At 40.8% G+C, this 25,611-nt stretch overlaps 1 protein-coding gene across 1 annotated transcript in view; it reads right to left on the bottom strand.

Moving 5' to 3' along the window:
• The window catches only part of LOC104536771 (mucin-5B), a 44,347-nt gene extending 30,405 nt beyond the window's left edge, over positions 1-13,942 (bottom strand). Inside the window, exons 1-10 of the mRNA XM_010179488.1 lie at positions 13,850-13,942; positions 11,915-12,170; positions 10,031-10,145; positions 9,097-9,184; positions 6,961-7,094; positions 5,662-5,887; positions 3,761-3,886; positions 2,891-3,008; positions 1,355-1,493; positions 662-763 (exon numbers count right to left, since the gene is read on the bottom strand). Coding sequence (XP_010177790.1) covers positions 662-763; positions 1,355-1,493; positions 2,891-3,008; positions 3,761-3,886; positions 5,662-5,887; positions 6,961-7,094; positions 9,097-9,184; positions 10,031-10,145; positions 11,915-12,170; positions 13,850-13,931 — 1,386 coding nt within the window. The 5' untranslated portion in view covers positions 13,932-13,942. The remainder of the gene's footprint in view (positions 1-661; positions 764-1,354; positions 1,494-2,890; positions 3,009-3,760; positions 3,887-5,661; positions 5,888-6,960; positions 7,095-9,096; positions 9,185-10,030; positions 10,146-11,914; positions 12,171-13,849) is intronic.
• Positions 13,943-25,611: the final 11,669 nt, after the last annotated feature.

Here is a 25,611-nt window from a genome sequence, read left to right as displayed (position 1 = left end):
AGTCAACAGAGGGAGACAGGCCCCTTCAAAAAACACCTCATACTTTAGATAGGCTGACTTGTCCTTTGGAGATCCCCATCTTCCTTTATTGACTATAGAAGGAGGCTAGGATGTTGGATCTCCCAACAAAGTTAGGACTGCATCAGTTAAATACCAGGCAGACAGGATGAATCTGTATAACTTTAGGAGTGCATAAATACCAGCCCTAACTCAGCATCCGCTGAATTCCATCTGAATCATGGCATAATCTTCAGTAGAAAGAGCCTCTGGTCTTCATTTAGAAAATTCTGCTACTTTACTGCATTAGGAAAAACCTCAGGACTCAGAACTGTTGCAAAAAGAAGGGAATTGTCTTGTAGAAATCTCGTTCATTCAAAAAAGGAACAAATGAAAAAGTCTGAAGTCATGAAAAAGAGAGAGAAAACTGACAAAGATAATTTTTATCCATCTACCTCTAAAGAAAATAGAAAAGCCAGAGCCCAAAAGAACTGGAAAGGATATAACTCTTATAGAAATAAACACATGTACAGCATCATCTGCTGGTATTAATCTTGCAGTCTCATGACTTATCAAAACACATCCACAGTGATAGAGAAATCCTGTCTTTGAACCTAAATAAAAGTGACATGCAGTGTGTCACTAATTAAAGCAAGTTACTTACAGTTCTTCCTAGTGTGACTAATACATTCTTTAAGCAAGTCATTGTCTTTGATGTCCCACACTGGATGATCTCTCCAATCACCACAACTGTATCATCGATATTCTGAAAAGATGTGAGAAAAGGGATATGCAGACATTGTTGGCATGTTACAGGAAGGGAACTAGAAGAGAAAAAAGGTGTCTCTGAAAGGCTAAAATGGAATAATGAAAGAACTGCGGCATTTAATCTCTAACTGCAAACTCCTTTATTTCATTGCCAAATGTTCATGGCGTTTCCTCTGCACCGTTTCCTTGCTGTCAAACTGTGTATGCTGCGTATTTGCAGACAGTCAAGAGGAATTCAATCTTATTGCAGGAATTTTTGCTCATCCACTTCCTTTTGACTGCCATGCTTGAAGAGAGCTTCATGAGAATTGCTTAAATCTACACTTATACATCAAATGAGAAAATGAATTCATTTAAAAAAAAAAGATATTTTAAACTATGTTGAAGCTGCAAAACTTTGATGTTAAGCATCAAGCAGTTGACTTGCAACTCATTGCAAATGGGAAAATTTCTAGGGTTTAAGACTGAGCATGTGTTGAAGTACGTAAATGGATTGGTGCCATTTAATTAAGTCATATAATGCTCCAGCACAACTTAATGCCTCATGCTACTCAAGAGATTTAGGAGTGAAACAGAAGATTGTTCATACCTTAGCTAGGACATAATGGCAGTTGCCATGAAAATTGAATCTCTTATTATCAAATGTTGTTATATGGAATCCTCCATCTATGTTGCAACTTCCGGAACAGGGCAGAGAGATACAGCTCCAGTGGCCTCCTTTGCAAGTACTGTACAAAACCCGAAAATGAGCACTTAAAATAAACATAGCTTTAAAGAAGCAAAGGTGAGCTAATATCTGTATTTGAATCTGCATAGATGACATCCTCTTTGTCTTTTTAGCTTGTTATTCCATTGCTTATTACATCCCCCTGGGTATATTAGGCCTAATTAGGTATATTAGGCCCCCTGGCCTATATTAGGCCTTTGAAATGTGAAGGTTGAATGCCTCTCAATGAGAGATTTAACAGCATTGGTCTTCAGACTAGTTCCTTCAGAGGGACACTGAGTTGGTCAAGGAAGAAATGTTTTTCAGGGCTTAAACTGTTTACTTGACTTTTTAAAGAAAGAAAAAAACAACCTCTCCAAGAAGGATTTTCCCACATTTTATGCTACTGATGTAACTGTTCAGCGAGCTGCTGATGCAAAGTTTTAGCAACTAATTGTGGAGGACCTGAGATAATGAGCAGTTACAGTTCTTAGAGCTGTGCACACAAGAGAACAGCCCAGCCACATTAGCTCAGTCTTTGTGAGGAGCAAGTGAGGACATAGTTAGATGAGAACCATCTAGAACCCTTCAAGTTCAGTTACTCAAAATTGCAAGTTTTGAGGAGTATCTCCTCAAAATGCAGGAAATATTCTTTTTTTGGAAGAGGTTTGCAGAACATCTGGCCTACCCCACTATGCACCACATCATATTTCATTCCTCCCTATGGTAAAGGTTAGGCCTATGATACGTCATAGGAGACCAAATAACACATATGACTATCTATTCACTAGACGGATATCAGAGTAAGAAATAAAACTATTTTGAGAATAATATACCTGAGGTTTTATCACCTTTCACTAGTTCATTGTGGAGATGGATTCAAACTACACTTTTTTTCTCAATGAATTAATTCTCAAAGGGGCTTTGAGCAACCTGGTCTAGTGGAAGATGTCCCTGTCCATGACAGCAGGGTTGGACTGGATGATCTTTAAGGTCCCTTCCAACCCAAACCATTCTATGATTCCATGATCAGGACTTTTGAGATCCAGGCCTTGAAACAGCCTTTTGTAGATCTAGAGGTGGTTGGAAACATAATTTATTAACATGGTATGACTCCTTGCCTCATTTTAGTGGCCAGTGTCTCTAAACTAACCACCGAAGAGTCTCATTTTTCCGTATCGTGAAGTCTTGAGCTCAGTTTTTGCTGGCAGGTCCAAGTGAGGGTGGTAACTATGTAAGGTTGAGGACTATGTTTAAGTTTGCCTCCACTGTTGAAATTCTGACCCAGCTTTTGCATTTTTATTTAAGACAAATGTTAGGAATAAGGAAAAAAAAAGGAGAAAAGAAGAGAATGCAACTCATCAGTGCTCTGAAGTTAATGCCTCTGAATTGTTAGTGCAATCAAGTTCACAACAGTACCAGCTTTGGCAGGGAGTGGAGTAAGTCCCTCCAGATGAGTAGATTTTGCCTTGAAACATACAGGGGCAGCTGTCTCTGGGGATGCATTTTTTGCCACCGAGGTCATCGAGGATAGTTCCTGTTCAGACACATTGGCTAGTTAATATTCCTTTGGTGACTCTGGGAAACACCGTAAAGGAAGATAAGAGTAAGGTAAAAACTCTGGAGTATTCAGCATTTCTGTAAATAAGTGGGATATGTTTTATAGAAAACATCATACCAGGCCTTATCAGGTGTTAATGGGTAGGAAACATTTCTTACTAGACCTCAAATGAAAGCAATGCAAAACCCAAAGAATATCTCTGCATGTCACATATGTCACTGTGAGCAGGATTATCAAGTGCCAGATGGCAAGGATGTGAGTCAGTTTCCACCTTTTTCTAATCGTGAATCTAACAGAAAGTAGATTTTTATCTTAGCCTCTACTTTATGAGCAAAGTTATACATGCACAAACCCGGCACTGCATTTATATTACATGGGACTTATGCTACAGCAAGATCTAGCCTCATAACAGGGAAGCATATCACCGGACATCTTCACCTGCATTCTTACTGTCTAAAGAACACCTCTCCTCTTTCCACATCTGTACCGTTTTTTTCTGTCTAATCCTTAGAAATCTTTCCCTTCCCTCTTCCAGTGTCAGGATCTTGGATCTTTGGACATCTGGTTCTTCTAAGAAGAAGACTGTTAAATATGCTAGAAGAAACAGTTTATTCATTGGTTTCAGTATAAAATGTTAAAGAAAAAAAAATGCCAGTAACTGAAAGGGAACAACCTCCCTCTTTGTCCCCTGATATGTGTGAACCATTGGAAGTAGTGAACTGCCTTACCAGGAGGACAGAAACAGCCATCCGTGCATGGGGCTTTACAAATCTTGCTCCTTTCTGGGTCAGCACATGTGTCAGCACAGGAGTTTCCACATTCCATGTACTCCATGTTGTTTGGACATTCCTGATCTGCAAGACCAAATGAGGTATTTTAATGATGTACTTACAAGAGTTCTCAAATAATTGTATCACTACCCAACTCCTTCCTCCTTTCCATGGTATCTTGTTTGCAAGATATTCTATCCAGATGTGTAATGTTTGTTTAACCTCTAAAGTAATTTTTAATGGTAAGTTTTGCTTCATCTTTGGAGAAAACAGTACTGCCGGGAAATATGAGTTATTTCACATTATTTTACTAGCTCAGGGTTGGCTGAAATCATGATACAAGCAAAGGACACTGGAGACACACTCATTTATGGAGTCATCATAGTTTATTTTTGCCTGAAGCACTAGATACTCTGGCATTATTTTTCTAACCCAATCCACACAAGCAGTTTGGGAGAACTATCTGTAGCCTTCTCCCTGGGTTTACAGTGATTTCCTGAGGGCAGGCGGTCACAAGTGGTGTTCCCTAGGGCTCAGTACTGGGTCCAGTTCTGTTTAATATCTTTATCAATGATCTGGATGAGGGGATCGCATGCTCCCTCAGCAAGTTTGCAGATGACACCAGACTGGGTGGGAGTGTTGATCTGACTGAGGGTAGGAAGGCTCTGCAGAGGGACCTGGATAGGCTGGATCAATGGACTGAGGTCAATTGTATGAGGCTTAACAAGGCCAAGTGTCAAGCACTGCAGTCACAACAACCCCATGCTACAGGCTTGAGGATGAGTGGATGGAAAGCTGCCAGGCAGAAAAAGATCTGCCGGTGTTGGCTGACAGCCGGCTGAGCAAGAGCCAGAAGAGTACCCAGGTGGCCAAGGCGGCCAACAGCATCCTGGCCTGTATCAGAAATAGTGTGGCCAGCAGGAGCAGTGAAGTGATGGTGCCCCTGTACTTGGCACTGGTGAGGCCACACCTGAACTACTGTGTTCAGTTTTGGGCCCCTCAAGACAAAAAGAATACTGAGATGCTGAAATGTGTCCAGAGAAGGGCAACAAAGGTGATGAAGGGTTTAGAGCACAAGTCTTATGAGGAGTGGCTGAAGGAGCCGGGGTTGTTTAGCCTGTAGAAAAGGAGGCTGAGGGGAGACCTTATCGCCCTCCACAACTACCTGAAAGGAGGTTGCAGCAAGGTGGGGTCGATCTCTTCTCCTTGGTAGCTAGTGATATGGCAAGCGGAAATGGCCTCAAGTTGTGTCAAGAGAGGTTTAGGTTGGATATTAGGAGGAATTTCTTCACTGAAAGGGTTGTCAAGCACTGCAACAGGCTGCCCAGGGAGGTGGTTGAGACACCATCTCTGCAAGTGTTCAAAAGACGAGCAGATGTCGTGCTTAGGAACATGGTCTAGTGGAGGACTTAGGGCCGGATTGATGGTTGCACGTGATGATATTAAAGGCCTTTTCCAACCAAAACCATTCTATGATTTTATGATTCTACGAAGTACGAAAGCACAGGATAAGCTAAGGACAAACACATTAAGCTTCCCGGTGACTCCTTCTGACTAGACGTCAACATTTAAAACAAATCTGTTTATGAGTTAACTGCATGGTAAAAATAAAAAAAGAACAGATGAAAACTTAGCCATAATGAGGAGGGAGATAATATTAAGATCTAGTTCTAATTTAAAAAGCAAAATCAAGTTAAATCTGTAGAACATTTCCCATTAAGAATTTTGACTGTCTGTCAAAGTACTTCTACAGATTTATTCATAATAGGTAACAGAGTGCCTAGATTTGTTCTACTGGGATCAGAATGCATGCGTACATGTCTGACCTGAAGCAAATCTCTAGAGCAGTAGTTACTTACAGCAAAGTTCTTTGGTTCTCCATTCCCCAGGGTCTCCCTTCCTGAGGACACAGTCTCGAGAGTATTGGTTTAAAGTGCTGCATATGCAGCTGGAAACCAAATCAGAGTGAGAAGAATTAACTGCACAGTGGCACATATCTTCAGTGCAGGTCTCTACATAGTCATCAAACGCAACCACTTTGGGGCAGTTTCCAAAACGGGACATAAGTTTCTTGCATATTTTTTTCTGTAAAATTGAAAAATATGAAAAAGAAAAGTAATACTTGACATTTTACCAACTTTCAGGTTTGCAAATGTTTATCCCATTTCTGATGACACAGCACCAGGGTCAGAGGATAATTCAGGTTGGAATGGACCTCAGGAGATTATCCAGTCTAATTTTCTGTTATAAAGTCCTTTTCCTTGGACTGGAAGTCATTCAGTTGTGCATTTTCTTACTATCTATTTCTTTAACACTATAATAGGATGTTGTTTCAGCTATAAGATCAACAATTTGCTCGTATTCACGGGTAGACTCCTGAAAAATTCAGTTCAGTGCATGCCATTTCTTGGCCACTGTTGTGGTTTAACATGGCACCACAGAGGTAACTCGTGCAACTTCCCCCTACTCCCTGGTGGGATGGGGAAAGAATCAGGAGAGTAAAAGTAAAAGAACTTGTCAGTTGAGAGAAAGATTATTTAATAACTAAAACAACCCAAACTTAAATAATATTAATGTCAATTGACTGTAACAAGAATAGGAACAACGATACTATAGCAAACAAAGTTGTACTCCGTTTACAAACAGCAGCCACTGGCTGTACACCAACGACGATGCGACAAGGGAGGTAAGACAGGCTGCCATCATGAAGGAGAAGGGATCAAAGAAGAAGGAGGAAGGGCTGAAGGGTTGAAGGGGTTGTCTTCTGCAAGCTCTCCAATTTATAGTGAGCGTTACATTTGTGGGAGAGAATACAACTTTATTGGACAGCTTGGATCATACCCAGATCATCTGTCCTGGGTCACCTATCCCAGAGAGTCCCAGGCTTTTACTTTCCCCCACTTTCTCTTGTGCAGAGAGGAGAAAAAAACCACCTAAAAGAGACTGTAACCACAGGTGCAGGTAAAATCTTGAAAAATGTAAATATCTGCCAGTGAAGATGAAAACAAAAAAAAGCCAAACTTAACAGATTCATAAGGAAAATAACTCCATCCTGGCCAATATTAACTTGTGTTCATTTAAAGAGAACACTGCTGAAATGCTAAAAGGGAATTCTACAATTCAATCCTAGCAAAACCAGGACAACCACACGTACTTACATATTTACTGCATCTATCGCCTTCTCTTCTAGGATGTCTTCCAGTGCGGTCGTCTGGACTCACATCAGCACACTTTTCTGATGGATCCTCTACTTTGTGGAAGTTTCCAAACTGCCTTGGATGCATTTTATACCCTGCAAAATCCCCAGATGCATCTGAGTAACTACCTGCAATACTTTAGATCAGTTAATGGGCTATAAAGATGCACTTAATCTTTGGGCTCTACGGCAGTATGCTCTTCACCAAATGCTCAATTTAACCACGGAATCCCTATTATAGAGGATGACAGATTGATTAACTTCTGTTGAGCTGCAGCCAGGAATCTGGCTTACTTGTATTAAGGCCTACTGTTAATCTGAGCATTTAGAATCACATGAGACTCTTGACCTTTCTATTGCTCCTCACCACTTCCAAAGACTGTGTTCATTATGGGTCATTTTGATCTTCTAGAGTTTTGTGTTTGCATGTGCAGTGGTTATACATTTTAGTTTTCCTTCCACTATGACAACCTAAAGTACAGCTTTAGCTGCATATGTTTGTAATCATGTGGAAATCTATTACTTTTTACAGGCTAGAGAAGATGGGAAGAGGGAGCAGGAGGAAGACAGGCACACAATACAGATATGCAAGCATTAAACTAGCTAGAGGGGTGCATTTTCCCAAAGCACTACCAGAAACTTGATCCTAGAAGTGAGAAATCTTTATGACAAAGTTTGAAATGTATATATTTTTATGGAGAGTATGCATAAAGAGCCAATCTTGGATTTTTTTTTTAAAGGGTTTAATAGACAGATTTCTGACCAGATCTATACTCCTACATGGGCTCAGTACCTTAACCAAGTGCAGGCCTGAGAGAATGACTTCCACAAAAGCACTGTTTGCAGGTGCTTTACCACTAACTTCTATGGAAACAGAAGCTCTTCTAAAGCCCTGAGATGTTAGAGCCATGTGATTTGACAAGGATCTCAATTGACATTAAAGAATATAAAGAATAAACTTTCCTAAAGATCTACTCCATGCACAAATAGGATTTTTCTTCCTGGTAATCTTTTTTCTTCAAGAGAAAAGATTCTGAAAGTGAGAGTAAATTTTGGACATTTACATGCAGCAGATCTTAGCCTGGGCAGGCATACTGACTGCTGCCTGCACAACCCAGCAAGAAGGATATGTTCAGAGCAGAAAGGAGGGACATGGGAAGCCACCTGGTCCCCAGGGGTGTGAACCTGCTATCTGTGGAACCAGAAGCATAGAAGAAGAGCCTGTTTTTCTTAGGGTAAAGGTTCTCAGTAGCAAACTGTTTCTTCAGAAAAAATTGACCCAGCTTTAGTTTTTATCTATTGCATTTGTGAAGTAAAGGGCAGAAACATGAGATAACATAAGATGAAATCAAAAAGCTTAATATGAAATATGAAAATGAAACCCAAATCTATCACTAGAAGTGGTATTTTTCATCAAATCTCAGGATTCTTTCTGAATGGGTGAGCTAGATGACAATATTTTTCTGATGACTTAAGAAGCCTAGATGTTACATGAAGGGATGATGCTATAACTTTGGCTTCAGTCCTGTCACTAATATCCCTGGATGCAGGTTTCTTTCCACTCATACAGCCTGCTGCAGGATTGTAGCCTCAGCTGTTTGCTGTGTTGGCCTCTTTCCAGTTCAGTGCAATATCAGAAGTTGTCAGTGGATGGCACCACGGCTTCTGCAAAGATGTTCAGTAAATCTCTCTGGCTCAGTGGTGATGCTTTCATTTCATTGCAGAAGCAAAACTAATCACACTTGATACCTAACTGTAAAATGATGAAATTGGAAGGATAGAAAATGCACTTGTGCCTCATTAGGTACTACAAGGTCCTCAAAGTTTGCTACTATCACTGGGGAACCTGGCAATGTTGCTGCACGATAGCTCCGTGATTAATTTGGGTCAAGTTGATTTTACACTTCTGTAAGTCTGCAAACAGCAGAGGAACACAAATTATCCCAGAACTCCTTAAAATTCATCCTCTGTACATAGAAATGCTCATGAATCACATCTGTCAGGAAATCTGAAACCCTGCTTAGAGGAAACATATCAAGTTTCATGTCATATATTAACAGTCCTGTTCTATGTGGAATATGCTGTATTCATGGCCTACCATCCAAAATCAAATCATTCCTCTCATTGCCATCGTAGTTCCCACATAGACCACATATTTTCTCTTTATATGTTTCTTCCAGGTCCAGCTACAAAACAAAGAGGAAACTCAGAGTTTAAAGGCTTTTCCCCATCTCAGCAGCACGTTACAAGGTGATTCACAATAGAAAAGCACAGGAGCAGAAATGCTCGTTTCCAATTTGCAGCCATCTCTTTTTCCATTACAAACTTGCCATAAAACTTACTTGCAGACAGACTGAATTTAAATGGGAAGATAATCTTCTAGCAATTATCGTTCCTGCCTACTAAAGAGCTAACTGAAGCATGCTGAACACTGTATTAATCCCTGGAGCAGCGCCTTCCAGTATAGAGACAGTGGTATGTGGACATGTGGTACCTCTTGCAAAGTAGCCATCAGCACCAACAGCTTCTGGTCAGCTTTTAGATGTATCTAAGGATTTATCCTAGTCCACAGGCTAAATGGAAAACTTCATAGTATTTCTAGGAGTGGGTCTGTCTGGCATAACTTGTCCTGACTATATTCAGAGGCAATAAAGAGCCAGGTTAGCACATTATTGCCTTGCTAGATAAAACTATTGCACCTAATCACTCCTACATGCTTGGAGGCTGGTACTGGCGACACTCAGGTCCACCAGGAAAAGGTGATGCTTTTCCTGCAGCTGTGTCATCCTAAAATTGAGTGCACTCTAAAGATGGTGCTTGTAATACTTCAGGTATTAAATAGTACAGGCAAGTGGGGAAGCAAATACTTCATTAAATCAGAACTTGAATAATACTTGATTGCTTCCAGCTTATGGATACGGTGATACCTCCCCACCACAATCATTTATATTAACATGAAGCCTGCATCCAGCTCTGCTTTCCATCATTGATGAGGTTCAGCAAGAGGAAAACAACTAACTGACTGTTCATACTAGGAGAGTGTCAGCCCAGTTCCACTTGAGTGTCAGGCCCAGCTTGGAAGTGACTTGGAAGTAAGCACAGGTGTCCTCGATCAGGATGCTCTTCAAGCTGAAGGGCATGGGGATCCTGGAAATTGGAGGGAACAAAAGAGATGGCATTGGAAAAAAGACTAATGAAATCCTCTCAGAGATACAGGAAGAAAAACTAGAGTCACAAGGAGCTAAATGGGGACTTTCATTTCAAGGTCAGACTTAAACCACATAATAGCTGAAGTTTAGGTATGATCACCTTGTCCACTGTGACCTTTAAACAATCTTGAACCAGAACACAACATATTTTGGTCATGAGTCTGTCAATACTTCATTGGCCACTCCACAGATATCAGTGCAGCTCTGCTTCTTTACATATCCTGAGAACCTAACCCGAAACCTTATAAGAAGCAAGATCACAGTGCTAGGAAAATGGCCCTTCACATGAGGATATTGCAGGTTCTCATCATCCCAAGGCTTTCCTTGAGATCTGGAATTCACAGAGGTGTGAAAAGAGGTCTGTTCTGTTACTCATGTACTGAGGTGACTCAGACCTACATTACATTTATTTTCATCTCACCAAGACAATTGCAGTTCATTTTCCCAGAGTCTGAAAAACTTACAAAAATCAGAAAATGGCTGAAAGAGAGGGGATTTCTTGCCCCTTTGGCTTAGAATATACCTCTGGGCTTTGCTACTATAATTACAACTGAGTGACGCTATTCTATATTTGGTTGTTTCTAGAAGGCTGTCAAGAGAAAACAACCCATATGTTTGCAATTTTCTTTTCAAGAAGATTGTGAGGTTTTTTCCCAGAGTCAAAGCTTGCCTTGGCCCTTCATACCTATGTAATGGAAGCAGGTCACTGCACTTCTCATGAGGGCTGCCCTTAAAATGCCCAATTTTTAGTTACTGCTGCATATGACTTTTTACTTATAGAGTATTTTTACCCTTCTGTTTGCAGTTTGCTTTCTGGTTCATTTTAGATTGAAATTAAATGTGTGGATTTTGACTTCTAAAATTTCTGTCTTTTGTGTAAGGAGATCCCAAGGCAAGCTGTGATCTGCAAAGCAGTGCAATTTTCTAGACTAATCTAACTGGAAACAGAAAACCTTAATTTAAAAGGATTATCTATTCCTTAATAGCATCATGGAACAGTAGGGTTGGTGCCACAGAACCAATATTTTGAGAAAAAAACCACAAAGCTTCTACAAAATCAAAACTTTCTATAAAGTGTTGATTTTATCTCCTTTCCTCCACACCTCCCTCACAAATCAAAGCAATGTTAAGGAAACTTAACAGGCTCTTCTCAGTGACAAACAATGATAGGACAAGGGGTAACGGACACAAACTGGAACACAGGAGGTTCCACTTCAATTTGAGAAGAAACTTCTTCTCAGTGAGGGTGACAGAGCCCTGGACCAGGCTGCCCAGAGAGGTTGTGGAGTCTCCTTCTCTGCAGACATTCAAAACCCGCCTGGACGCCTTCCTGTGCAACCTCATCTGGGTGTTCCTGCTCCGGCAGGGGGATTGGACTGGATGAGCTTTTGAGGTCCCTTCCAATCCCTAACGTTCTGGGATTCTGTGATTCTGTGAAACCTACACCTTCTGTTTTTATAATATACACAATGCCTTTTGCTTAACATGTTGGTGGGATCTCTCCCTGGGAGATGTAGTTTACATGCTTCTTTCTTCCTCTACCATTATGCAGTGGACTCTTCACAATAACCTGCTCAAAGTGCATTAACTTATGCATAGCCTTTTGTACCTCTGCAGAATAGCACCATTTTCTAGACAGACAACCTGGTGCTAATACATAGCAATAAAACTGCTGTGCCAGAAAACAACAGTATAGTCTTTACTCACTTGTTGCCGTTGACTGTGATGCCTGTCTCCTTCACCTCCAAGATCACTCCATCAATGGTGACAGTGAAGTAGATCAGGAAGCTATTCTTGTCACTGCGCCTGATTTGGATGTTAAAGTCCTGGTAGCTGTCATTGCAGTGTGAAGCGAAGACATATGTGCAGGTTCCAGGAAAAGTGAACTTAACATGGTCAAATGTATGAAAGTGGAAATTGCCCCAGGTGGCACATTCACTCCTACTGACAGTAGAGACCTGGACTAAGAAATAGTCATAGGAGGTGAGCTTAGAAATCTACCCTGCATGAGGGGTTTTGCTTTGCTTTTTGATGAAACACAAAAAGGAGACATTTTCGAAAGCAAAAATGTTAACCTCTGGAAGATATTATCTTGTGGGAAGAAGTTTCACCTCACTGAACTGTTGAAGTCCATGCCAGATACCTCCAATGTAAGCAGATGAGCCCAGGCTCCTTTGAAGTTAATGGTGAGGAGCATAAGAGGTTGTTTCCCTACCGTACATGTTTACATGGGAAGAAGACGCTCCAAGACTGCATGTTTCTCTCTATTGTCTATAAAAGTTGCTGAGAAGCGCCAAGATAGACGACACCGCTCAGCATTTACACTGTAGATACATTTATACTGTAGATATCTAAAATGAAGTGAGGGGAATCCCATCCTCGTTTCTTAAATTTAATTTCTACTTTTGAAATCCTGCTTCGTAACACAAGCAAGGCTTTGGTCCAAAGTCTTGAACTGAGTCCCTTTGAGGAGATATCACAGGTGGTATGACTTTTCAGCAAATTGGCAGCTGCTGATCTCAGCAGTTGAGGCTGCCACCACCTTCAGCAGTCAGCTTAGAGCTAGTTGTTTTTCATCTCAACCAAAACTCATGTCTTGTACCTCTGAGTTCTACCTCTGTCAAGGGTATTGATACATACTTTAACTGCGTATAAGACATCACTTCAGAAAGTGGTTTTCATACCGCAGAGCTGCACAAAGTCAATATGAATCACCTTGAATTAAATGAGACATGCTTGCTACAAAACACTTTTAGCATTTCTTCTAGGCCCATATGAAGGAATGACAAATATAAATGGGCACATTTCTTTGTGTTGTCTATGTAGCACGTTTAGGAAAATCAACACAGTAACATCCATCACACACCAAATAAGAAACAGTCATTAATGTACTCAGTGAACTCTAAAATATTATTAAATATTCCAACTTGAGAACCAGCAAAGGAACACTGAAAAATTCAGATCTTCATGTTAGAAATGTGCAACATAAACTTAAGTGCCAAGAAGTCCATACAGAAATAGCTTTTTAAAGGGACTGTAATTTGCCATGGGTGTTTGCAGCATTAGAGTATGGTAATTTAGCACTTTTCTACACAGTAATGAGGGGAAAAGATAAAGTTTGGCATTTCTTGGAAGTGGAGTGGCTAGAATTACTAAGACAGCAATAATGATCACACCAGTTGTTTGTGTATTAAGCAACTGGGAAAAGTGTGAGACATTCAAAACCAAATCAGGAGGTAATAGTGCAGCAGACCACAAAAAATGTGATTACTTCTAACTTTCATACTGCTCAATCAAGGCTAGCAGGCTTGGTGGTAACATACTTCTATAAAGAATATATGTGACATATGTTGAACAGGGTGTCACCTTTTTTTATGCTGCAAACTGCATCCAGAGAGTATCCTCTTTAAGGTTAGTCACTTAGGACATAGAAGAGTTGCTAAACTAGCTCATAGTGAAAGAAAAGAAGTAAAATACTTAAATGGTTGTCATTAAGGATGAAAAAGTACAATGTTAAACATGTCTGGCATGTCTACAACTCTTACATGAATATGTTACACATTTTCATTTGACAACTCAAATTGTTACCAATGGAGAGCAATATGTGAGCAAATAATCTGAGAATAAGATTTCTTTTCTTACCTATCTGAACTGGTTCTTTACCCTTGCAACAACTCCAAATTAGGCAGAAGACCCAAAATGACCTCCCCTTTTTTATTTCCATCTTGCCATGAAGCAGTAACTTGAATATCCTTCCAGGGAAGTGGTTTTTTTCTTGGCTTATAGGCAGATTTTTATAGTCCAAGAATTTGGCAGTGTCCTTGAAAGGTGGAGCTTCATTCAATTTTCTTTCAGTCGTTGATGTTTAGCACCCAGCAACCTCCTGTATTTCAGACAAGACAGATGTCTTGCTTTATATGGAGACAGCTGTCCTTATTTATTTTCTTTAATATAGATCCTCCCCACCCCACAACCCTACAGTGTTGTTTTTTCTTAGGCAACAATAGTTTTTCTTAACATCTGATTAGTAATAAACAATCATTGCCCTCTTTGAGAGATTCTCTTTGGCTTGCACATCAGCAGTCTCTCAGTTCAAGAAAAAGTGTTTGTTGCCTCTGCTAGCTTAAAGGCAACTTCTAAATTTTAGAGGAAAAAATATATTTTACAGTCAAGGCCTAATATATGGTTTATTTAGAGCAAAAACTTGTGGCAGGAGGGCAATGTCCTTTAAGGAGTGTATCCAAAATATCTTACAAAATGGCTCAGATATATACTGCTTCAAGAGACCAGGAATGACATTAGTCCACAAAGTGCAAACTTCTCACCTCTACTGCACAAATGGGGTTTAATTACACCAGCCAGATATGGGAAGTTAATTTATTCTTTATACACATCAAGGTGGTGGTTTCTTCAAACAGCATAAGAGAGCAGTGCCCCGGTCCCACCAATACGTAGAACACAATCCTTTCCTTCACATCCTAAATTACACTGGTGCAAAAGGGTCTCTTGGTGCTATCAGAGCGCTTTTAATAGCCTACCACACACCCATAAAAAAAACCCAGCAGCCTCAGTCATGAGCTGATCTACATTCCATTGTAGGACAGTTCTTAGAATCCTGTCACAGATAATTGAAGTCAGTAATTTTTGGGTGTCTTTTAGAGATTTACTTGCTCTGTTGGCACAAGCTGGCCTAGCATTTCTTCACCTTATCCAAGCCATGGGGGAACACTCTCTGACACAGAGGAAGCCTCTCACCTAGTCCCAACAAATCAAATACAGATAACAGACATCTCCACACTTTCAACTGCTCCACGACCCGTTGGGAATACACAAATGCCAGAATGATTGCCAGCAGTAAGTGGGCACAAATACAGTTTAAAGTGGACTTATGTTTCACTCTTGTTGCAAGTCCCCATGTTGAGCCTGCCCATGCATTCACTGGGGGATATGCATGCCCTTTTATCTGGTTGGTAGACGGTAAGTTGGTCCTTGTCAATGCATCTTGCTCACTGCTTTATCAAACTTTCTGGCATTTATGAAGTTAAGTGTCCTGAAGCTGACCCACTGTTTCTTTCAGCTGTTCCCCGTACGTAGTTATGAGCTGCTTACTAAGTGGCTTACAGAACAGCAGGTGCAAACATCTACCAGATGAAGATTTGCTGCTGCTGCTGCTCTTAAGAAAATCCTGCACTAGCGGGTGAGTATTGTGCAGTACATGAAACATGAGTTCATGTTACCCCTTTCCCACTGTCCGTGCTCCATTAATTCCATTGTCAGTTGCACTTGAGGCAGGGCATTACTGGAAGGTAAAGTCTGTTCTTGAAGCCCTGCCACTTTGGCTGGAATACAGAGCCAACAGACTTTACGGCACCAGTGTTGGAAGTAATAGGCTTCTGCAGCTTTTCTTGTTAATCACAACCTATCTTCCCTGCTGATCTCCATCCAAATAGTTACAAAGAAAACCATCAGAGTATCTAGTAGATAAACTGAACCACAAGAACATGACTTTGTAGATATGAGTACCATCTGAAATCAAATACAGTGCAATAGTAACACGTTCAGTAGATTCTCAAGGTAACTTGCAAATTGAGTTCTTGTTCAGGCCACAGAACAGGGTTAATGGCAGGTGTGTTGAAGGGCTGTGAAGTCCAGGAGAAAAAGCACATAGGTCAGTAGACCACAGACACTGAAAAAGAGAGCTTAGTCGAGGTTAAAGATGGAAAGATGAAACCTATTAATTTTCCTAAATCAAAGCTAGTTGCAAAATCCAAATGCAGAACTCTGGTGAAATAGAGTCCATTTAAAAAAAAATCACGGTCCTCTTCCTTCCCCATTCCCACCTAGGCAATCAAGGCACCTATTTCATTCATATTGGTATTTGCCAAAGATACCCTTCAGGTTGGACTAGCCCGTAGATAACAAAGACATAGTGAGTCTGACCACTGCAACTCCCAGCCATCTGTCTTCTACACATGGGGTGGTTCAGGAATATGCCAAGGTGGACAGGAGTTAACCCATGATTTCTCCCTGCAAGCCCCACTCAGCACTTAGGGGATGCCTAAGATGTACATGAACAAACATCTTGAAACTGGGTCCAAGAAACAGACAGAATAAAACAAATAATTCATTGAACCACCATCCACTTATGCTCCACTCAGCAAAGAAAGTAGTATCAGTCATATGGGATCCTTTCCCGAGAAAAGCAGGAGCACATATCTTGCTATTCAGAGAGACAGGAAACTCAGTCCTCTTGCTCAGTACCTAGCCATTTTCTTACCTCTGCTTGTCTGCTCTGTCAGTTTTGCCATTCCTTTGTCATTTCTTGGGGAGCTGAGTTCCTGTCAGTGATTAACCAGAGCTGCCGCTTCTGGCCTCTCCACAGATAGTGCTGCTACACTCCTTAGAATTCACTGGATGATTCAATCCTCTGCAATGATTTCAAGACTACTGACAGGGGAAGAATATTTGCATTCAAATGAAGTTTTTATATTCAAGTGTGGCAACACCGAGCTTTTCAGAAGAAATACACGGTAGCTGTCCAGAAGGAAACTCAGACTGACAGAGAGCTTGTGAATATGCTGATCAATTATCACTGAATCATTGCTATTGCAGGCATGCAAGTTATAACTATTCCCCCTGCAGTGACAAACTGGGATTAATAACTCTGCCCTTTATTAGGCCCTGCAGCATTAGAGGCCTTCGCTCTGCTGCAGCTGTACTAGCAAAAAGAACAATTCCTCTTGGCCCCTTTGCAGCCCATTTCATGGATCATTTGCCATTAAAGGTTATGTGATTTCAGTAAATACAGTCGGTAAATATTAACTCAGATTCTTTATTGCCACTGACTCACTGGACGTAAACTGTCATAAAGCTAATGTAATACGCCAGTGACTCACATTTCATATTTTTTGATACAAACCTGGTAAAAGGGTACTCATATTGAGGGTGTCTGCTGGATTAATCATAGCCAGCCACCATACCGAAGCCTGGCAGTTGCATTTGTACCATATCCTTCTGTCAAAAGATGATTCCACACATACTGTAAAGCATTAAGGATACCAAGACTCTTGTAAGACATCATCCTGGGACAATCCAAGCACTAGTGGGGTTCAGCCTGGAAATCTTCTAACATTCCAGTTCACTTCATGCAAAGTTTGTACTGCTTTCATAAAATGTGAATCCGCTATAAAATGATGTTTTACAAGCACTGCCTAGATAATAACCCTACAGAAATGCTGTGTACTTCATTAACAAGGTAATGTTAGCTAGGAAGACAAGCAATTTGGTTTTGGTGTCAAGTCCTCTTGTGCCGATAATTCACCTAATAAAAATATCTGAAGAGAATTTGGCAAAATATTTTATGTAACTGATGGTTACAACACTATCTTGTACATTCTAAATCGCCAGAAGAATTCATGGATTCTATTTTTATCCTTGGTATAATCCCACTGAATACAGGAAATTCACATCAAAGATTTATTCAATCCATCAGTTTTGCATCCATAACACAGTTTGAAATGGTCAGCAGTAAATATAAAGTGATCTGTAACAGGCAGAGGAAAATCTGGGAATGGATCTCTGTCATTAATTGTAGATTAAAATATATGAAGAATCACAGAAACACAGAATGATTTAAGTTGGAAGGCACCTTAAAGATAAGAGTACCATCCCCCTGTCATGGGCAGGGACACCTCCCACCAGCCCAGGCTGCCCAAAGCCCTGTCCAACCTGGCCTTGAACACTGCCAGGGAGGGGGCACCCACAGCTTCCCTGGGCAACCTGTGCCAGTGTCTCACCACCCTCACAGGAAAGAATTTCTTCCTTATATCTAACCTAAACCTACCCTCATTCTGTTTGAAACCATTACCCGACATCCTATCAGCACATGCCCTTGTAAACAGTTTGGAAGGCAGCAATAAGGTCTCCGCAGAGCCTTCTCCAGGCTGAACAGCCCCAACTCTCTCAGCCTGTCCTCGTAGGGAAGGTGCTCCAGCCCTCTGAGCATATTTGTGACCCTCCTCTGGGCTTGCTCCAACAGGTCCATGTCCTTCTTATGTTGAAGGCCCCAGTGCTGGACACAGTACACCAGATGGGATCTCAGTATTTTAATTTTGATATGAGATGGCTGGGTGTTTTCTTAAATTTTGCCTTAGAACGAACACAAAGCTCCTTAACCTCTCATCCTGCAATAAGGGTTCCCTGACTTTTCCTGAACTAGTCAAGGGCACCAGTTACTCCTGCTTGCAAAGAATCAGTTCAGCTGCTCTTTTTCTGTTGGTCTTTGTTTGTTTGGTTTGGTTTCATTTGGATGGGTTTTTTTGCTTGTTTTTTGTTGTTTGGTTTTTTTAAGTGAAAGATGTAGATCTTTCAAAATCCGTATACAAGGAGTAATGACACGGCTGGTTGGTGTTTGTGCACACAGGTCTCATTGACCTATTTGCACTTCCTCACATATGACTGCCTGCATAAAAAGTAATCTCATCAGGAGGCTGGGCCCTTGAGCTTTTTCTACTTGAAAGATTTTTCTTTAAACAACCTTCCTGGTGAAAAATATGGAGTAGTAGAAGAAGAAGAACCCAGGGCCCACTGTGGGGAGGGATATGAACATTCTGCTTTAAGAATTAGAGCTTTACAGGTTTCAGGCTAGAGCAGACTCCACCTCTTTTTTAAAAAGCAATTTCTTATTTCATGGGTGCCAGGACAATTCAGAAGAGGCCACTCCATACTTAATACTGAAGCCTGTATAACCTTGAAATTATATTAAATTATATACCTAGTAACAATGTCTACCATGACTGAAAGCCAAAGTTACTAACAGCCAAAAGAAAGGCTGAGAGATGGGGCAGAGAACAAGCTGAGGTAAGAAGCTAAGCAACCTTGGCCTGTTTCGTTTTGTTTTGTTTTTTTTTTCCTCCTAAATTGGACTTACGCTATGTCCCTATTAAGGACCTGATCTAAAATTCTGTCAGAGCATTTCTACTGTACTCGTGAGACTCTGATCTTTCCAACATGAATCATGATATTTCACAGTACGCAGCTAACTTTCCTATGCCATCCAAGTTTCAGAGCTTGCCTTGCCTTGAACGCTACAGCCACTAAAAGCAAAGCAGTTTTGTAGGTGGCTGAATACCGATATTCTTTTAAACTCAGTGACTATGCAGAAAAACATTTTCCACACACAAGACAAATGGGGCCACAGTCTTTCCCCAGGCCTCTGCTTAGCATGTTGTGGAAGTTAGAATTAGCCACCCAACAGCTACCTGCCCTTAGTCTGCTTAGCTCAGGCTCCCTGCGTTTTTAAGAATGAGAAGAATAAGTGCACAGCTCTCATAGCAGCTGCAAACAAAGTGCAAGAAGTGCTCAGCTACACCAGTCCAAAGAGAGACTATTGAAATTTCACTTCTGTGTCAGGTCTCAGGAACTCTGTAAAGCCACATTCATTGATCACGGTTTCTGTTGCCTTTCGTTACTTCTTGAAAGAGAGCTCCATGAAACAAAGGTGCTCCTTCCCAACTCCAGCTCTGCCATACCTTCTTTCTACTTGATTTCTGCCAAATAGGATACTTGCATGTATGTTGCTTCACTTACTGTCTGAAATTTATTCTCCACCTTGCTCCCTACATACTTGCTAATCTTTACGCAGTTTGAAAATCCGTTATGCTTCTCTTGTCATTAGGTCAGACTGAGATTAACTGCCTTGGTGTGATGAAGTAGTAGCTTCTTCTAGGTGGAAAAATTAGCATTTGTGTGACTAACAGAATTAGGCTCTCATGACTAGTCCTTCTGTTTAGCCTTCAAAGCAAATGAGAACATTTTCAGCTGTCATGTATACCATATAATATGACCAGGAACAAATTTTCAGAATGATTCTTACAAGCTACTCTTTTAAGAGTAATTGCTTATCACTGGAAAATCCTTGATTTCCTGGGACTGAGGAAGAACAATGGCAGCTGGGAGAACCCATTTCTTTGTCAAATGTGGAGAAAAGGCTAGTGAAAAGCACAGCAAAAGGTGACATAAAGTGTGTTCTGTCTTTAAACCACTCTGCAACAGAAAGACATGTTGATATGGAAGTTGTTGCGCTGAAGAAATAGCAAAGATACATTATCGGTTCTACTATTTTTGGTGAGTTTTCTCAAAGTCTTGGAGTAAGGAAAAAATTACCATTGTGTTTTTCACTGTTCTAGAGACAACTTTGTGAAAGGAGTTTAATAATTTCACATGTGTTGTTGTTTAAAAACTGGAACATTAAAGGAAATTCAGTTTGAACGTATTAGATTTTAAAAGAGGGATGATGAATAAGAATTTACAGGATTTTCTACATTAGTGATGGGAATATGGCTTATATAGCCTGGATGGAAATTAGTCTGGGAGGTTGCCGGCTAAAAGCAGCTTTTTGTGATAGCCTGAAAAATTTGAGTTAATTTAGGAAATTTGTCCTAGGAAGAGGGCTTCTTAACTTGAAGAACTTGTTCTGCCTTAAAATACCCCTACCCTTCAAAGCTTTTGCTGGGAGATTAAATGTCAGAAATTATATATCAATATTACAGTTATTTAAATGTATTTCAGTTTTTGTGGGACCTGAAGTTCACAATTTTCTTTCCTATGATCTTAGAGTTTGTAAGTCTATTTCTGCCTCTTTTCCCAGTATCTGAGTTTGGTTTGCTACACAAGTTCAAACAGTGTATAACAAGCACAGTAACTACATGCTTATTTACTTAGGGCTTTGCCTTTGCTGAAGTCCTTTCGTTGGGGCTTATGTGCAGAGTTGCATGTGCTTAAGTCAGTGAAGTGTGGTGTAGCAAAGCACAGTCCGACAGTAAACATACGGAAAATGTTATCTTACCCTTCCTCCCCTACAGCTCAAAAAGATAATGTTTTAATACATAGTTACATCAATAAATAAGGTAGTTGTTAGATCAGAAATCCCTCCCTTGTATTGTTTTGGGGAGGGTTCTCCTTGGTTTGCACGTGGCTTTTTCATCCCCTTCTGAATCACATCTGCCTCACCTCAGACAGCAGCAGTGATTTTTCCATATTTCTAACAAGGATTTTCTGTTCTATCCCTGGTGTTCTCAAAACACTTGACCAGTAATGGTTCATAAAACAACTGTGCTCACTTTACCAGCAAATCTTCTGAGAACTCCTTTTTAACTCCAGATGAAAGTTCTCACTGTATTACTGAGAGTCATATGAACAACACGGACTTTCCAATGCATCTCCAGGTAATTAGGAAGAAATTGTCTGAGCTTCAGACTACCTTGGAAGTCCACAACTGGGAATAAAATGCATGTACTTCCACAGATATGGTGCATGCCACAACCACCTTGCTTCCAGGGAAGCATGTAACCTACCATAAGGAAGACTCAGGATACATCTAAGGCAATGTTTGTGTGTATCCTCCCCAAATGGCCCATAATGCAGTAGGACAATGACCTTCTTCTTATTGGTTATTAGGGTAGTCAAATGTGTCAAGAGCTGCACTGGAGGCCCTCAGCTGCTGTGGCAACAGCACCCTTCATGAGGTGCAGTCAACCATTAGCTAAAGTGGTCTAACTCTATCCTGTAAGGAGCTTCCTGTAAGACTGCAGGTTCCTGGGAAGGATTTGCTTGAGCTTCCAGCTGCCTTGGAGGAGCTTGCACCTGAGGCAAGGAGTCAAAATCACATGCTCTGGCAACTGAGGCAATAATCATGCTACAGTTAAATCCCAGCTCTAGCCTGTACTTGAGAATTTTAGCCTGCCCATACCTGCACTTCCTTTACAGAAAGCAGCAATAAAGCCATGGTGGTTTTTTTTTTTGTTTTGTTCTGTTTTGTTCATCAGAATGTGCGAGCAGGTTCAAGCACTTTGAGGGCCTCAAGAACATGTTCAAACCCCATGCTTAGAGGAACTCTGCTTATCTTTGCTTAGGGACAATGTAACAGAATGCGAGGCCAAACTAAGCACCTCTTGGAGAGAACGAGCTAGGACTCTGGCTTTTGGTGCTTTCAAAGGCTGTGTAGCTACAAGTCCCACTTGCCTCCCAAGAAGGCTTCCTCTTTTTTCAAGGCAAGACTAAAACTGCTAAGTAACTGAAGAAAAAGAAACAAAACAAAACAAAACCCTTTACTACCACTGACAGTAGGAGTCTAGACAGAAAAGAGGAGATGAATACAGCACTCAGGCATGGAGACATGACAGTGTTTTAACCACTTTGCCACCCAGCTGAACTCTGACGGGGCTCTTGCTACTGTTCCTTTCTTGCTAGACTCCAGAAGACAAGGGAATTCCTGGAGAATGAAGTGGTTCTTGGGTGGCAGAAGGAGTCAAGCCCATTCCCTTCCAGCAGCAGTGCTTTTTATGAAGCTGTCAGTGCCCCTTGCAGTAAGTCCTGCCTGTGAGACGATGGGATCAGAAGGTTCCACCATCTCCTCTGAGCCCCTAAAGGGCTGACATTGCCTTGTGAGATACTTCTTCAGTTTGTTCCCTGGGTTTTCCAGATGACCTGCATACCCAATAAAGCTCTTGTTTAAGAAACAACACTCTCCATGGGATCAGGTAGGACAGGTCTCCATTTACTTCCAAGAGGGCTGTGGGAAGGAGCAAAATTGCTGGTCACTGCTACTACTACTCTCTTTGTAGGGATACACATTTAAAGTTTTTTTTTCCTTCCTTTCTCTCCAAAAGACTATTTGTGGCTTTCTCTGCTGCAGAAAGTTTACTCTGTTCAATTTTGTCATCCAGTTCTAATGGAAATGCAGGTGTGAGGTTTGACCTGCAGTTTGACCTGGAACCTGTACAGTTTGACCTGGAACTGCCAAGCACTTGTAAAACTTCTCTGACAGCACCTGCTTGGAAGCCTGCTTATGGGCAGCACTGGCCCAGCACCAAAACTGAAAGGGCTGCTATAATCCAGAGCACTGTAAGAAACACCATCCTGTGCACACATGTAAATTCCTGTCAGATGGTTGGTTGTTTTTTTTTCCAGTGCTTACTAAGAGCATACAAGTGTCTGTGGGGAAATACCAGCATTCATTCTTCTCAGAGGTAAAGCCCTCTACTTGATGATGTACACACTCCTTTTTGGAGGCAGACTGCTCTTTTGTGGCAGATGTAATTTTAAATTCTTAGCCACAGACTGCCCTGCAGTGGCGAAAACAAAATCTGCAGCCTTACCAACTTTTTAATAGGATCTTTTAACTTCCTTATTTGTAAGTAGCTTACCCATCACTAGAAGGAACAGAAAGAGCCCATGTAAACTACAGAACAAGCAAAAAAAGATGAAGCAAGGGAGATTTTAGTCTTCAGTGTAAATTGCTAAAATGAGTTCTGGTGCTGAACTAGAAGGTTCTCTGAGCCATCTGAATCACTTAATGATGTTTTTTTCATCTTTGGCTTTTTTCTGGCAGACAACACCACTTCTGCCCCACCTTACACATTGGGTCCTCAAGACAGTACCTTCTGATATTTCAGGTTTTGAGGAGCCGGAAATAGATACCTCAAAATTTAGGAAATACATCAGTTGACTTCCTATAACTTGAGAAAGAAGTTTTCTCTTTTAAAACTCAGGTTCATCAAGACAGTGTGTGAATAAGTACAAAACCCATGTTTTTTTGAAATGTGCTTTTAATCAGTCAGAGAAAATAAGATGATTATAAAAGGACCTAAAAGGCTGTGCACTTGGAAGAACACAAATTTGTGTTATGTTGTGCACAAATAAATAGAGCACTGTTAAAAATAATCAGAGAACAAACAGGATACAGTAACTGGGAAAAGCAAAGTTCAGAAGTAGTCAAGGAAGATGAGTATGGTGCATAGTCCTTTCATAAAATTTAATGCTGCTAAGTCTTTTCCCCTTTCATTTTGATGTCAAGCTGATGGCCCTCTTGATACGGTTCAGGGTGCTCGCCTTTTCTTCTGTGCTTTGCGACTCACTGGACTGTGAGATGCTGCATTCAGTGTCTTGGCAGCTGCAGCTTTCCACATATACATACTTATGTGAAATCGAATGCCCAGTGGGACACTGCAGTTCCACTTCCCTCACAGCAGTCCTTGATTCCCTGCAGCAGGAACAGCTGTGCTCCATAGAATTGGCCTCAGCAGAGTATCTGTTAACATGGAAAACAGCAACATTACTCTATGCCAGAAGCCAGCATACAGAGGAGAGGGTGAAATTAGGTACAGAACTCCTATGAGAAGTTTGAAATAATATGTAGAAGAGCTATAGTTGTGGCTAATGAAAGCGCTAAGCTCATCTGACAGAGCAGTGGTTGTAACGATATGCTTTTAAAATTCATTGCATTTGCTGAGATTTTTTTCTGGTAGAACAATTAGTATCAAAGTCCTAGTAAAAAAAAACCCAGTGAGTTCTAGAAGCTCAGGTTCCTCTCATCATTCCAATGCTGATGGGATTAAATACACCAGATCAACAGTTAAGGGCAGACAAAGCCCTGACCTGAATAAGAAAACTGCATAGACAAGTGGCTACAATGGCATCACATCAATCAATTGGCTATGAGGACTACAATCACATCATGTGAATCACAGTGCATATCCCAAACCAGGCAGTGTTAACTGGAAGGGGAAGCAGCAGCTCTTTCTGTTGCTATCTCACAGCAAGGTATTTTTTGCAGCCTTATGTTCATCAGCTTTCCAGGCACCATTTCTAACCTGCAGAAACTGTCAATATCAGGCTATAGACTGTGTCAAGCGCCATCTATTTCTTATGAGACTAAAAATCAGTTTTCTCCCATGTAACGTGCCCTGTGGCATATTCAGTGATAGGCAGCAAACACAGTTTCTCTGGGGAGTCAGAAATACATTTTTCCGTTGTTTTAATAGGTCAGTACCAGATGTTCTACTAGCCATTTTCTTATAGCCACTTTTCTTGTAGATTCTCTCATTTCAGAGAAAAATGTACAGTGAAACTCCTAACACCACCCCTAAAGCATTTGTTTTCTAATTTCTTTACTGTATAAAAATTGTACAGGTTTGAATCTTCCTTTAAAAGATATATGTGTATTTCATTTTAGATGTTAATCATTGAGAAGTGGCTTTTCAACTTAAGAGCATCAGGTCTGGCTGCTCTCTGGGCTCATTCCCATAACACTTTTCTGCTTTGTATTAAGACAAATAACTGTCCAGTCACAGATTTCATGTACTCATGATCTGGGGAGCTGATAGCTTCAGGTCTTCTACTGTTCTCTCGTCTACCTATTTATTGTTTCTTTTATATAAACAAGCTCAGTGCCAGCAGAATTCAAATCTCATTGTCCCATCAGTTTACTTACAGTGAGAAGGTTCCACATGTTCCTTCACATTCAGTCATGACAACTCTGTCCATAGAACGGCAGCCCTTATAGACGATAAAGTCTTTTCTTTCACGGACAGAGCAGGGTGTGGGACTATCCAAAGGTGCACCTA

This window comes from Mesitornis unicolor, unplaced genomic scaffold (assembly GCF_000695765.1).
Source record: "Mesitornis unicolor isolate BGI_N332 unplaced genomic scaffold, ASM69576v1 scaffold9072, whole genome shotgun sequence".
Lineage (NCBI taxonomy): Eukaryota > Metazoa > Chordata > Aves > Mesitornithiformes > Mesitornithidae > Mesitornis > Mesitornis unicolor.
The sequence above is the reverse complement of the archived record's forward strand: the minus strand, read 5'-3'. Positions and strand labels throughout refer to the sequence as shown.